At 50.5% G+C, this 15,311-nt stretch overlaps 1 protein-coding gene across 1 annotated transcript in view; it reads left to right on the top strand.

Moving 5' to 3' along the window:
- Positions 1 to 15,311, top strand: part of CHD3 (chromodomain helicase DNA binding protein 3) — a 96,477-nt gene that overhangs the window by 42,118 nt on the left and 39,048 nt on the right. The window contains exons 13-14 of the mRNA XM_073547040.1: positions 10,374 to 10,473; positions 10,553 to 10,744. Coding sequence (XP_073403141.1) covers positions 10,374 to 10,473; positions 10,553 to 10,744 — 292 coding nt within the window. The remainder of the gene's footprint in view (positions 1 to 10,373; positions 10,474 to 10,552; positions 10,745 to 15,311) is intronic.

Raw genomic sequence — 15,311 nt, forward strand, 5'->3', positions numbered from 1 at the left:
CATTCAGTGCGTAGCACAGGTGATCGGACGATCGCAGCTTCAAGTCTTCTAAGGGGACTATTAAATACAGTAAAAAGGGTGAAAAAAAAGTTTTAAAAAAACACAAGTTCAAATCGCCCCCCTTTGGCCACATTCACAATAAAACAATTTAAAAAATACACATATTTGGTATTGCCACGTTCAGAAACTCCCGATCTATCAAACTAATAAAGTAAAGTAATCCGATCAGCAAATGGCGCAACGAGAAAAAAAAAATCGAGACCCCAGAATTACATTTTTTTTGGCTGCCGCAACATTGCAATAAAATATCATAGCAGGTGATGAAAACATCATATTTATTCCAAAATGGTATAAATAAAAACGTCAGCTCGGCGCACATAAAATAAGCTGTCACCCAGCCCCATATCTTGGAAAATTGAAACGCTATGGGTCTTGGAAAATGATAACATAAGAAATTTTGTTTCTTACAAACTTTGGATTTTTTTTCAGCACTTAAATAAAAAATAAACTATAGATGTTTGGTATCTGCAAACACATAATTACCTAGACCAGGGGTCCTCAGACTTGTTAAACAGGGGGCCAGATCACGGTCCCTCAGACCATTGGAGGGCCGGAATATAGTTTTAAAAAAAATCTATGAACAAGTTCCTATGCACACTGCACATACAGTATCTTATGAAGTAAAACAACAAAACAGGAACAAATATAATATTTAAAATGAAGAAGTAAAGTTAAATCAACAGGCTTACCAATTTTTTAATGGGTTCTTTGAATATCCTACACTTCAAGTCAATTTTTTCTCTTTCTTGATATCATTGTTTCCTAGGGATTCAAAATTGATATTACTAAAATACCAGTATACATACAGTGATACAAAAATATACCAGCAATAAAATTACCCACACAGAGACATACAGACTACACTGCCCATCAATGCAGCCTCACCAGTGCCCATATTGGTGGAACTCCACTTACTCTCTCGCCTAATTGGGGGACACAGAACCTTGGGTGTTATGCTGCTGTCCACTAGGAGGCGACACTATGCATAATCTGAAAAAGATTAACTTTGGCTCCTCCTCTGCAGTATACACCCCTGGACGGCGTCAGCCTTCTCCAGTTTTTGCTTAGTGTCGCAAGGAGGCACACCTTTTTTCTTCCGTTTTTTTTTTCCTTTTTTTCACCGGAAATACAGATGAAGAAAAGTGGGTCTCCAGCGAGACTCCCGGCATGGCTCCCTCCTCGGTCCCCTATTAGGGGTACCCGGTTGAGGTCGAGGTGGTTTTTTTCCCCATGTCGCTCCCTCCCCAGTCCCTCGGGTCCTGGTTCGAGGTCGAGACCCCCCTCCTTCCCCAACCCCTTTAAGGGGTCTGGGTTGAGGTTGAGGCGAGGATGAAGACCCCCTGACGGTGACAGACGCACCCTCCCTAATCCCCCGCAGGGGGTATTAGGTTGAGACGCCTCAGGTAGGGTCGGAGATCAGGCAGCATTTCGCAGCTTCCAGGGACCCTAGGCTGGCTGAGGGATCCTGTTGGGGCCGGGGGAGGGTGCGGACTGGATGGCACAGCAGAGACAGGGCTTTTCTGCGTCCCTGTCTCTGCAACATCAGCGGCTCCATAGCGCTTCAGGGGCCCCCCATACAAAAACCGCTACCCCTGCTACCCCCACCGCTATCCAGTCGACCATTCTGGGGGGGTCTGGTACAAATCCGCCCCCCCCGGACTACCGCGCCGCTCTGGAGCCCTCCTGGGCATCAAGCTTCTAATTTAGGCCGCGGCTTCGGCCTAGCTGAAGCCGCCGCCTTTTCCCCGCCCCCCGGCCCGCCCCCCGGATGACCAAAATGACACGCTGGAGTGTCATAGAAGGGGCGGATTGAGGCAGAAAGGGCGCGTTTTTTACACAGCCCAGCGCGCCCTTTTCAGCTCTCCGCCCCCTCCTCCCTCTCCTCAGAGCCCCGGTGGCCATTTTTTCTGGATGAGATCCAGGAGAGGAGCATCACAGCGGTCTCCGGGGGGCACAGAACTGGGATCTGTCGGCGCTGGACCTAGGGGCACACCGGTGGGGTAAGCTCACAGCTGGGTTCTCATTACTCAGCTGTGAATCTATACTTCCTATAAGGCTTTCTGTGGGTTCCCTCTGCGTAGCCACCCCTGTACGATCCCTTATAGCCAGCCTCTGTGCACTATGCCGGGCTCAAGGAAGAGAACCAGGCAGGAATGTTTCTATGCATTCTGTACAGCCTGCAAAGCCACGCTCCCTAGTGGCAGCACGTATCCGCACTGCCGGGACTGCATCCAGAACTCTGGGTCAGAACCCCAGGGAGTCCCTACTGACGCTTCAGTGTCACAGGCCACGCTGGAATGGGCAACTCAGATGTCTCAGTCTATGTCACAGTCCATAGACAACCTAACTGCTACATTACTGCAAGCTCTGCAGAGTCGGGCCCCGGCTATGGACGGTACACAGCAAACGGACAGCTTGTCTCAGGAACATGCTGCTTCCGACTCTCACAGACGTAAGCGGACCCACAGGTCTCGATCACCTGAGTCGCACTATAGCACAAGGTCGTCCCCCTCTAGGGAGAGACAGCGTCATTCCAGGTCTCCTGGGCAGTCCCCTGCCACAGACAGACAGTGCAATTTACCACAGGGATCCCCCACCACAGAAGACCCCCGCCCCAGGTCGCCCTCCAGGGATCACCTTAGCGAGGCACAGGATTCGGAGGGCATCTGTGACTCCGACTCAGATAATGAAACGGTCAGGTCCGTGGTACCTTCTCCCCCTAGCAATACAGCGCTAGTTGAGGACATAATTTCTGCCATTCATCGGGTGCTAAAAATTCCAAGTCGCCCCCGGAAGTCCCAGAACATAGGATTTGCTTCGAAAGTGTTCAAAAACCACCTAAGGTCTTCCCTAATCACGATGAGTTTGAGAAAATACTTACCAAACAGTTTGCGCAGCCTGACAAAAAATTCGCTAATCGCAAATATTTGGAAGCGAAGTACCCCTTCCCACAGAAAGACACCAAACAATGGACAGATCCACCTGAAGTGGACCCTCCGGTTTCTAGGCTAGCAGCGCAGACTTTACTCTCTCTGCCGGATAGCTCAACCCTCAGGGACGCAGCAGACCGGCAAGTAGAACGCATGGCTCGTTCTATTTTTGAAGCGGCAGGCGCCTCTCTGGGCCCTGCGTTTGCTTCAGTTTGGGCAGCCAAGGCCATCCTGGCTTGGGCCAAAAAACTACAGGAGGGTCTTCAGGCTTCAAATCCTGAACTCTCGGACCAAGCGGTCCAGATGGCAGTGGTAGCAGACTACATGATTCATGCAGCCCTGGATTCCGCCAGAGGTGTAGCGGGAATAGCATCAAACGCCATCACGATCCGACGCATCCTCTGGCTGCGAGAATGGAAAGCGGATGCAGCCTCAAAGAAGTCCCTCACGCGACTTCCGTATTTTACTGGAAGACTTTTCGGCGAAAAGTTGGACACCATGATAGCCAATGCCACTGGGGGTAAGAGTACCTCTCTCCCTCAACTAAAACCGAAACGCACGTTTAAACGAAGAAACCAGACGCGATTCCGATCCTTTCGGAATTCCTCGGGCTGGTCCGTTTCGCGCCCAGTGCAAAACCGCAACCGTTCTCCACGCAGAGACAACCCACGGACGCAGCAGCGACCGGACAGGGCTTGGCAGTCGAAAGCAGGCCAAGCGAAACCCAAGGGAGGAAAACCTCAGAACTTCACTTCATCATGACTCGAGACCTCCGGAAGACACCCCACCAGTAGGCGGCCGACTTTTACTCTTTCAGCAAGTCTGGCTGCCTATTACAGAAGACAGGTGGGTCAGGGAAATAGTGTCTTCCGGATACAAGATAGAGTTCACTTCCGTTCCACCGAACCGGTTCTTCCTTTCTGTTCCTCCAACACCACCAGAAAAGGCTCGTGTTTTCCACCAAGCGGTTTCCTCTCTCCTTCAATCAGGAGTTGTGGTGCCGGTTCCCGCGAACGAGAGATTCCGAGGATTCTACTCAAATTTGTTCGTAGTCCCCAAGAAAGGAGGCGGCGTCCGACCCATACTGGACCTAAAACAGCTCAACAATTACGTACGGGTCCGTCATTTCCGCATGGAGTCCCTCCGGTCCATCATTGCATCCATGGAGCAGGGAGAATACCTCGCCTCCATAGACATACAGGATGCGTATCTCCACATACCAATTGCTCCCGCCCACCAAAGGTTTCTCAGGTTCGCGGTCAACCAAAACCACTACCAGTTTGTCGCCCTTCCGTTCGGACTCGCCACGGCTCCTAGAACGTTCTCCAAAGTCATGGCGGCCACCATGGACGTCCTGCACTCAAGAGGCATCCTAGTCGTCCCGTACCTGGACGACCTCCTCGTCAAGTCTCCCACTTTCAAAGACTGCGAGGTCAGTGTCTCAATCACTCCAGACACTCTGAGTCGCCTGGGATGGCTAGTCAACCTACAGAAATCGTCGACCATCCCATCTCGGACTCTAACATTCCTGGGAATGGTATTTGACACCGCCAGGGGCCTGGTGCTCCTTCCCAAGGACAAGACACTGGCCATCCGTCTGGGAGTTCGCACACTCCTTCGCAGTCCTCCTCGATCTCTCCGGTTTGCCATGAGAATCCTCGGCAGGATGGCAGCAGCAATAGAGGCAGTGCCATTTGCCCAGTTTCACCTCAGGGTCCTTCAACTAGCCATACTCAGATCTTGGGACAGGAACCCTCTCTCCCTCGACAGGGAGTTCAGGTTGACGTCATCAACCAGGAGGTCCCTGCATTGGTGGCTCAAACCAAACTCGCTTACACGAGGGAAGCCTGACAGGCTCTCAGGACAATGGAAGATCCTGACTACCGATGCAAGCCTGACAGGCTGGGGGGCGGTGCACCTACATCACAGGGCACAGGGCAAGTGGTCACCGAGGGAAGTGACATTGCCTATCAATGTTCTGGAAATCAGGGCCATTCTCTTGGCACTGAGAGCATTTCATCACTTGCTTGCAGCCTCGCACATACGGATACAGTCGGACAATGCCACGGCTGTGGCATACGTGAACCACCAAGGCGGGACCCGCAGCGCCCAGGCGATGAGAGAAGTGGCTCATATCCTCCGCTGGGCGGAAGACACAAGGTCGGTACTTTCTGCGGTACACATTCCGGGTGTAGAAAACTGGGAAGCCGACTTCCTCAGCAGGCAAGGAATGGACTCGGGGGAGTGGTCTCTCCATCCCGAGATTTTTTACCAGATCTGTCAACGCTGGGGAACCCCGGATGTGGACCTAATGGCATCCCATCTCAATACCAAGGTTCCCAATTTCATGGCCAGGACACACGACCCGCGGTCGCTCGGAGCGGATGCCCTGATCCAGGACTGGTCCCAGTTCCGACTCCTGTACATTTTTCCACCCCTCCCCCTAATCGCCAGGGTCGTGAGGAAGATGAAGCAAGAGGGAGTTCCGACCATCCTCATCGCGCCAGACTGGCCCAGACGTACTTGGTACGCCGACATCGTCCAACTTACGGCAGACGCCCCCTGGCGTCTACCCGACCGTCACGACCTTCTGTCTCAAGGTCCGTTCTTCCACCAGAATTCAGGGGCTCTCAATTTGACGGCATGGCCCTTGAAACCTGGATTCTAACCCAGGCAGGTTTTTCACCGGCAGTCATTGCAACTATGATCAGGGCAAGGAAGCCTGCCTCCGCCAAGCTCTATTATCGTACCTGGAGAGCTTTCTTTTCTTGGTGCGAATCTCATGGACAAGTCCCACTCCCTTATTCCCTCCCGAAGGTACTAGGTTTTCTTCAATCGGGCCTAGATGCCAAGCTATCCTTAAGTTCGCTTAAGAGTCAGGTGTCGGCGCTTTCAGTCCTTTTTCAAAAGCGCATTGCTATTAAACCGCAAGTAAGGACTTTCATCCAGTGAGATTCCCGATTGGTTCCTCCCTACAAACGTCCGCTGGATACGTGGGACCTCAATCTGGTCCTGACAGCATTGCAAGCTCCACCCTTCGAACCTCTTAGAGGAGTTTCACTCTCCATTCTGTCTCAGAAAGTGGTTTTTCTAGTGGCGATCACCTCGTTACGCAGTGTCGGAATTGTCAGCACTTTCGTGCAGACGGCCTTTCCTAGCCTTTCACCAGGACAAGGTGGTTCTCCGCACTGTACCATCCTTCCTTCCGAAGGTTGTGTCCAACTTTCACCTTAATGAAGAGATTTCACTGCCTTCCCTTTGCCCGGTTCCGGTTCATAGAGTGGAGAAGGCTCTGCATACGCTTGACCTCGTCAGAGCATTGCGGATTTACGTGTCCAGGACTGCACCTTTCCGGAAATCTGATTCCCTCTTCATTCTTCCGGAAGGTAGTCGCAAGGGGTTGCCGGCTTCCAAGGCTACCCTTGCCAGGTGGATCAAGTCCACCATACATGAGGCCTACCGACTTAACAATTCCCCTCTTCCGGCCGGTATCACGGCACACTCTACTCGGGCAGTAGGGGCCTCCTGGGCCATTCGGCATCAGGCTTCGGCACAACAAGTGTGCAAGGCGGCCACTTGGAATAGCCTACACACGTTTACGAAACACTACAGTGTTCATACCCAGTCCTCAGCGGATGCGAGCCTAGGTAGACTGGTTCTGCAGGCGGCAGTACCCCAAGTCTAGGGGACTGTCAGCACAATATTCGTCCACTGCTTCCCACCCAGGGACTGCTTTGGGACGTCCCAAGGTTCTGTGTCCCCCAATTAGGCGACAGAGTAAAGGAGATTTTTGTGTACTCACCGTAAAATCTCTTTCTCTTAGCCTTTAATTGGGGGACACAGCTCCCACCCTGTTGCCCTTACGGGCCGTTGTTTCCTGTTGAGTTCTCATATTGTTCTTTGAGCTCGTACATAGTAGCCTTCTTACAGGCATGGTTATGTTATTTGGTTTCGTTCCTCCTTATGCTTTGGCACAAAACTGGAGAAGGCTGACGCCGTCCAGGGGTGTATACTGCAGAGGAGGAGCCAAAGTTAATCTTTTTCAGATTATGCATAGTGTCGCCTCCTAGTGGACAGCAGCATAACACCCAAGGTTCTGTGTCCCCCAATTAAAGGCTAAGAGAAAGAGATTTTACGGTGAGTACACAAAAATCTCCTTTTTACCTCAGGCTCAGACTGGTGTGGTGCGAGAGTCCCCAATAGGCATCATAGGTCCCCAGTACGCAGCATAGGACCCCAATAGGCATCATAGGTCCACAGTAGGCAGCATAGTCCCCAATAGGCAGGTAAATGTCCCCAATAGGCAGCATAGGTCCCCAGTAGGCAGGTAAATGTCCCCAATAGGCAGCATAGGTCCCCAATAGGCAGCATAGGTCCCCAATAGGCAGCATAGTCCCCAATAGGCAGCATAGTCCCCAATAGATGTCCCCAATAGGCAGGTAAATGTCCCCAATAGGCAGGTAAATGTTCCCAATAGGCAGGTAAAGGTCCCCAATAGGCAGCATAGGTCCCCTATAGGCAGCGTAGGTCTACAATAGGCAGGTAAATGTCCCCAATAGCCAGCATAGTCCCCAATGGGCAGCATAGGTCCCCTATAGGCAGCGTAGGTCTACAATAGGCAGGTAAATGTCCCCAATAGGCAGGTAAATGTCCCCAATAGGCAGCATAGGTCCCCAATAGGCAGGTAAAGGTCCCCAATAGGCAGCATAGGTCCCCAATAGATACAGTGCCTACAAGTAGTATTCAACCCCCTGCAGATTTAGCAGGTTTGATAAGATGCAAATAAGTTAGAGCCTTCAAACTTCACACAAGAGCAGGATTTATTAACAGATGCATAAATCTTACAAACCAAAAAGTTATGTTGCTCAGTTAAATTTTAATAAATTTTAAACATAAAAGTGTGGGTCAATTATTATTCAACCCCTAGGTTTAATATTTTGTGGAATAACCCTTGTTTGCAATTACAGCTAATAATCGTCTTTTATAAGACCTGATCAGGCCGGCACAGGTCTCTGGAGTTATCTTGGCCCACTCCTCCATGCAGATCTTCTCCAAGTTATCTAGGTTCTTTGGGTGTCTCATGTGGACTTTAATCTTGAGCTCCTTCCACAAGTTTTCAATTGGGTTAAGGTCAGGAGAATGACTAGGCCACTCCAACACCTTGATTTTTTGCCTCTTGAACCAGGCCTTGGCTTTGTTGGCTGTGTGCTTTGGGTCGTTGTCTTGTTGGAAGATGAAATGACGACCCATCTTAAGATCCTTGATGGAGGAGCGGAGGTTCTTGGCCAAAATCTCCAGGTAGGCCGTGCTATCCATCTTCCCATGGATGCGGACCAGATGGCCAGGCCCCTTGGCTGAGAAACAGCCCCACAGCATGATGCTGCCACCACCATGCTTAACTGTAGGGATGGTATTCTTGGGGTCGTATGCAGTGCCATCCAGTCTCCAAACGTCACGTGTGTGGTTGGCACCAAAGATCTCGATCTTGGTCTCATCAGACCAGAGAACCTTGAACCAGTCTGTCTCAGAGTCCTCCAAGTGATCATGAGCAAACTGTAGACGAGCCTTGACATGACGCTTTGAAAGTAAAGGTACCTTACGGGCTCGTCTGGAACGGAGACCATTGCGGTGGAGTACGTTACTTATGGTATTGACTGAAACCAATGTCCCCACTGCCATGAGATCTTCCCGGAGCTCCTTCCTTGTTGTCCTTGGGTTAGCCTTGACTCTTCGGACAAGCCTGGCCTCGGCACGGGAGGAAACTTTCAAAGGCTGTCCAGGCCGTGAAAGGCTAACAGTAGTTCCATAAGCCTTCCATTTCTGGATGATGCTCCCAACAGTGGAGACAGGTAGGCCCAACTCCTTGGAAAGGGTTTTGTACCCCTTGCCAGCCTTGTGACCCTCCACGATCTTGTCTCTGATGGCCTTGGAATGCTCCTTTGTCTTTCCCATGTTGACCATGTATGAGTGCTGTTCACAAGTTTGGGGAGGGTCTTACATAGTCAGAAAAGGCTGGAAAAAGAGATAATTAAACCAAACATGTGAAGCTCATTGTTCTTTGTGCCTGAAATACTTCTTAATACTTTAGGGGAACCAAACAGAATTCTGGTGGTTTGAGGGGTTGAATAATAAATGACCCTCTGAATAAACTTTTCACAATTTTAAAAAAAATTAAACAAAGAAATAACAATCTTTTTTGCTGCAGTGCATTTCACACTTCCAGGCTGATCTACAGTCCAAATGTCACAATGCCAAGTTAATTCCGAATGTGTAAACCTGCTAAATCTGCAGGGGGTTGAATACTACTTGTAGGCACTGTAGGTAAATGTCCCCAATAGGACCTGGCGTTAAAAAAAATACAAGTACTCACCTATGTCCCCCGCTGCTCTGAAGAGGCGCCGCTACTCTGAAGAGGCGCCAGCTCGACTCCGTCTTCTTCTGGCACAGGCGGCGTAACTTCATCAGGCTGCGCAACGTCTTTCCTCCCCTCGTCTTTCCGCCCACGATTACAGGGCCCGTCGGCATTGAACTGTAGTGAAGTTCAATGTCGGTCGGGCCCAGGGGCCGGATAAAAGTCCTCGGCGGGACGCATTTAACCCGCGGGGCATAGTTTGAGGACACCTGACCTAGTTAATCATATTACCAGGTCAGTATTACCGTAGAGTGACCATGATATATAAAAAGCTCAACAATTGTGGAATTGCGCTTTCTTTTTTCAATTTCTCCGCACTTGGCTTCTTTTTTCCTGTTTTTCAGTACACTATATGGTAAAATCAATGGTGTCGTACAAAAGTACCACTCGTCCCGCAAAAAATAAGCCCTCACACGGCCATATTGAGGGAAAAATAAAAAGGTTATGGCTCTGGGAAGAAGGGGAGCAAAAATGAAAGCCCAAAAATGGAAAATCACAAGGTAGTGAAGGGGTTTAGAAAAAAAACAAAAACCTTTGAACTTTGTAAAAACAATTTGGTTAGTGTCGCCATTTTCAAAGACCTGTAACTTTTTTTTCTGAAGAGGTGTCAGGGCTTTTTTTTTTGTGTGTGTGGTGAGTCGTCATCTTTATTGATAGATGTTTTGAAAGCTTTTTGTTGCATTTTTTGGCTTGAACAACCGAAAAAGGACAGTTCTGCCATTTCGATGTTTCTTTTCTTCTCTTTTTTGTAGAATTTAAATAATTTTTACAGACTTTTTTTTATTTTTGCATGGTTTTTACTTGCCGTTTTTGGTCCCCGTCTAGGGACTTGAATCTACGATCAGGTAGTGCAGTATATAGTGTAACTGAGGAGCAAGATGGCAGCTCCTGAGCCCGCGCCATACACCGTGTATATGTACGTCGTAGGTCATGGAGGGGTTAATGCGTATCCTGATATCTTCTCCCTCTAGAGAACTGTCTGTGGGTGAGAGCAACTCCTGTCCGGCAAAATTCAAGAGGATCCCAAAAGAATCGTACATGGAGGACATCCCCAGATCGCCCACCACTGACGTGAGTATGCTCAGTGGCGGGAGGCGTCTCCGGCGTTCACGTACCCGTCCATCATGCGTGACCCCTCTTCTTCTCACAGCCCACCGTGAAATATGAAGAGCAGCCGGCGTTCGTCTCTTCTACGGGGGGCACGCTTCATATGTACCAGCTGGAGGGACTAAACTGGTTGCGGTTCTCCTGGGCACAAGGCACAGACACCATCTTGGCCGATGAGATGGGCCTGGGAAAAACGATACAGACCATAGTGTTCTTATATTCTCTCTACAAAGAGGTAAGATGGCAGAAATAGAAGTGTTTGGCATTAGTGAGGGTCCCGGGTATCAGCGATATGCCGTGTATTTTACGTGATCGGAATACCCGTTTAATTTGAGATAAGAGGTGTAGAGATCTGTACTCACTCAGCTGCGGTTGAGGTAGGCATTGGAAGCAGTATTGTTGAAATGTCCAAGCAAGTATATTAAAACTGCATAAACTGCTCTGGATAGGAAAAACAAATGAACAGCCTTTTCCGGCACAAAGTGAAAAAACAAAGATAAAAACAGTCCATATAGTACTGCGGGTCCACCCGCTCAGGTCAGTGTCTTTAGCAACACACACTGGAGGTTCCCCACACCTCCAGCCACAGACACTGCATGAGAGATTCGGCCTCCATTTTATCTGCCCAACCACACCCCTGGGGTTGGGATATGTGAGCGGTCATTCCCACCTATCTCTTATGACCGCTCGTAAAACCCAGCCTTGTAACAGCCAAATAACTGTCAGCACTATATGTGCTGGAGCATGCTTCCGAGCTCACATCACCGCAGCTAATAGCCGCAATGACATCTCCCCTCAAGGACTCATCTCACGGCCATCTTATATACCGTGCCCTCCCCCTCTGCCCAAAGCTGGGGGGCTTGGCACGTTTTGCCAACAAGCAGTGGACTCGACAGAGCGTCAACATTGCCATGCAGTTTCTCTGGCATATGATCCACATGGAAGTTAAAATCCTGAAGTGCTAGGAACCATGTGGTCACTTGGGCATTGTTCCCTTTTTTCTTCCTCATCTACTTCAGTGGTGCATGGTCTGACACCAGTCTAAACTTCTAGCCCAAGAGGTAGTATCTTAGAGTGTCTAACGCCCACTTGATGACTAAACATTCCTTCTCCACTATGGAGTAATTTTTTTCACAGGATGACAACGTTCGGCTGAGATACATTATTAGGTGCTCTTCCCCGCTCACCTCTGGAGATTGGATAGCTCCCAGCCCCACCTCTGACGTGTCCGTCTGGACCACAAACGCCTTGGAGAAATTGGGTGCTACCAACATTGGCTGTTTACACAGGGCCAGGTTCAGTTCCTGGAAGGCCGTCTTAGCTTCTGGGGACCACTTAGCCAGAGCCGACTTTGTCCCTTTAAATGAGATCTGTTATTGAGGCAGCTACCATGGCGAAGTTTGGGATAAACCGGCGGTAATAGCTCACAGTGCCCAGGAATGCCCTAACATACTTCTTTGAGGGGGGGTTGTGGCCAACCCTGGATCACTTCAACTTTATCTGGGGCTTTATTTCGCTCCTGCCTACAACATAGTCCAATTACTTAGTTTCCTCCATTCCCAAGGCACACTTCCTTGGGTTTACGGAAAACTCCACCTTCTGTAGAGTATCAGATATCGCCTGGACCTTGCTCAGATGGCTTCCCCAATCCTGGCTGAAGACCACAATATTGTCCAGGTAGGCTGCTGCATACCTTTTGTGGGGAGACAGGATCCGGTCCCTGGCTCTCTGGAACATTGCTGGAGCGCCTTGTAACCCAAACGGCATCCTTGTGTATTGGAAGCATCCGTCTGGGGTTGAGAACGCAGTCTTCTCTTTGGGACATGGGGATTTGCCAATACCCTTTTGTGAGGTCAAGGGTAGTAATGTACTGAGCCGGCCCTAGCCTCTCAATTAATTCATCGACTCGGGGCATTGGGTAGGCATCGGTCTTAGAAACCCTCGTTCAGCTTCCGATAGTCATTGCAAAATCTCTATCCCTGGACTTGACCAGAAAACAGGGAGCTTGCATGGTTTCTCTGCCCTGCCATGGTTTGATCAGGTTCACGTGGTACACCTGGTAGGGTTTCTGCTTCCCCGATTGGTGGACTTTGTAATTGACCTCACCAACTTTCTCCACTACATCATAGGGACCCTGGCACTTGGCCAGGAATTTGGTCTCCACCGTGGGCACCAGCACAAGTACTCGATCCCCAGGATTGAACTGTCTTACCCTGGCTGACCTATTATACACCCTGGACTGGGCTTCCTGAGCCTTGAGGAGGTGCTCCTTCACAATGGGCATCACGTTGGCGATCCTCTCTTGCATCTGGGTGACATGCTCTACCACGCTTCTATAGGAAGTGGTTTCAGCCTCCCAGGATTCCTTCGCCACATCCAGGAGTCCTCGAAGGTGTCATCCATAGAGCAGTTCAAATGGGGAGAAGCTAGTGGAAGCTTGGGGAACTTCCCGGATGTAGAATAACAGGTAAGAAAGCAGACAGTCTCAGTCTCGGCAGTCATTCTCCGCTGCTTTCTTCAGCATAGCCTTCATGGTTTTCACCTATCAGTCTGGGGATGGTACACGGAGGTTCTGAGTTGGGAAATTTGCAGGGTCTTGCACAACGCCCTCATGACCTTCAAAATGAAGAGACTCCCTTGGTCCGTCAGTTTCTCCTTCGGGAGCCCGGTTCGGGAAAAGATATGGATCAGCTACTTAGAGATACACTTGGCAGAGGCACTTCTTAAGGGTACCGCCTCTGGGTACTGGGTAGCATAATCCAGGACCACCAATTGATGTCCTCTTGCGGACTTTACCAGGGGTCCCACCAGGTCCATCACTATTTGCTCAAATGGCACCTCGATGATGGGCAATGGTACCAGAGGACTGCAGAAGTGGGCTACTTGGGAGGTCAGCTGGCACGTGGGGCAGGAACGACAATAGTTCACAACTTCTCTGTAACACTCAGGCCAGTAGAATCTCTGCAGAATGCATTCCTGGGTCTTATCTGCCCCCAGGTGATTACCCAACACATGGGAATGAGCCCTGTCTAACACCCTGTGCCTATAGGGCCCTGGTACCAACAGCTGCTCCATTACCTCACCTCTTGGCTTGGTTACCCTGTAAAGCAGATCACCAATCACAGAAAAATGAAGGAACCGACTGTCGGCCCCGGCTCCTGAGGCATACCATTTAACACTGTAACATTTTCAAACGCCCCTTTAAGAGTTAGGTCCCTGAGCTGGGCGGTTCCAAAGTTTCCCCCCAGACACCTCCAGCACAGAGACGTTGGCCTCAGTGGATGCAGCCTCATCCTCATCGCCAACCAGCACACAAAACGGAAACCTATCATCTGCAGCCTGCGACACGGTTTCTTTGGGAGCAACCTGGCTGTTGTCCGGACAACCAGACGTTCTCCCTTTCCCCCACAAGTCCCAAAATAAGACAAAGTCCCACCCTGTTACAATAGGGGGTAATAGGTCTTTGACTACACCGACCTCATGGGATTCGGTGCCCCAGTTTGTGCTTATGACCACTTGGGCCACAGGGTAGTTCTTAGCATCACCACGGATACAGCGGACGCCCACCCTCTTGTCATAAATCAGCCGACAGGAAATTGTAGCCCTCACTAGGGTGATCAAGCTCCCTGAGTCCAGCAGAACAGTCATTTGTACCCTGTTTCTGTTATGGGACATGCCTGCGGCACCTCTTTCAATTGGGGGGACAGCACTGCAGGCCGGATAGCCAAAATATGAGCAGTGCCGTCCTGTGCTGCAGTCCATTGGCTCGGTGGTCTTGGGACAACGGGCGGCTATGTGGCCAGGGGTATGACACCTCCAACAAATTACACTATGGGAAGGGACCGTGAGCACTAACTACGGTTCTCTTGGCCACCCCCTAGGTGTGGCTCTAGTTCCCCTCTTTTGGGTGTCAGCCCCGCTTTGGACACCCCAGTATGAATATGCCCCACCCCCTTGCTTCCCTACGGAACTCTCGACCGCCTGGTACCTCTCCACCAGGCTCACTAGGTCATCAGCAACGGGGATCTCCCTGGGCAACCCAGGATTGCAGCGGCCTCGGCAGGGAGTGTACTAACCTGTCCATAACGACCCTCTCCACCATCTGTGCTGGGGAGGAAGATTCAAGTTGCAACCAATTTTGGACCAGGTGTAGGAGGTCAAACATTTGGGACCGGGGAGGTTTGTCAATGCGATAGGCCCAATGGTGCACTCGCTGCACCCTAACAGTCAGAGTCACTCATAAGCATGCCAAGAGATCAGCTTTCAACTTGGCTTACTCCTTAGCGTCCGGCAAGGCCAGGTCATAATATGCCTTCTTCAGTTCAGCTGTTAAACATGGCGCCAGAACCTCCGCCCACTGCTCTGGAGGGAGTTTCTCCCGTTCCGTCACCCTCTCGAAAACCAGGAACACCTCAACGTCATCCCCCTGGGTCACATTTTGCAACGCTCTTCTTACCGTCTTCATGGTGTTAGGAACGGCGGAACGCACTAAATAAATAAATAATAAAGTGCGTTAGCCGCTCGGGGTCCACCGTGCAGAAGGTGAAAACACTGCTGCTAATTAATGGCAGACGCGCTATATGGCGGTATAATGCGCATGTGTTCACCGTCACCTGATGTGCGCAGAGCGGACTCTGTTAGCTCACAGAGGCGCTGTAACATAAACATAAACGCCGAGCCTGTTAGACTCACAGGTCTCAGCAAAATTGCACGCTCGTTATCCGGTCACAGGACACGGGCCCAAGACTGGGGTCGGTGTCCGTCTAGACCTACCGTGCGTGCGGCGTCGCTACTGCGGACGC

This window comes from Dendrobates tinctorius, unplaced genomic scaffold (assembly GCF_039654945.1).
Source record: "Dendrobates tinctorius isolate UK_male_01 unplaced genomic scaffold, ASM3965494v1 ptg000151l, whole genome shotgun sequence".
Classification (NCBI taxonomy): domain Eukaryota; kingdom Metazoa; phylum Chordata; class Amphibia; order Anura; family Dendrobatidae; genus Dendrobates; species Dendrobates tinctorius.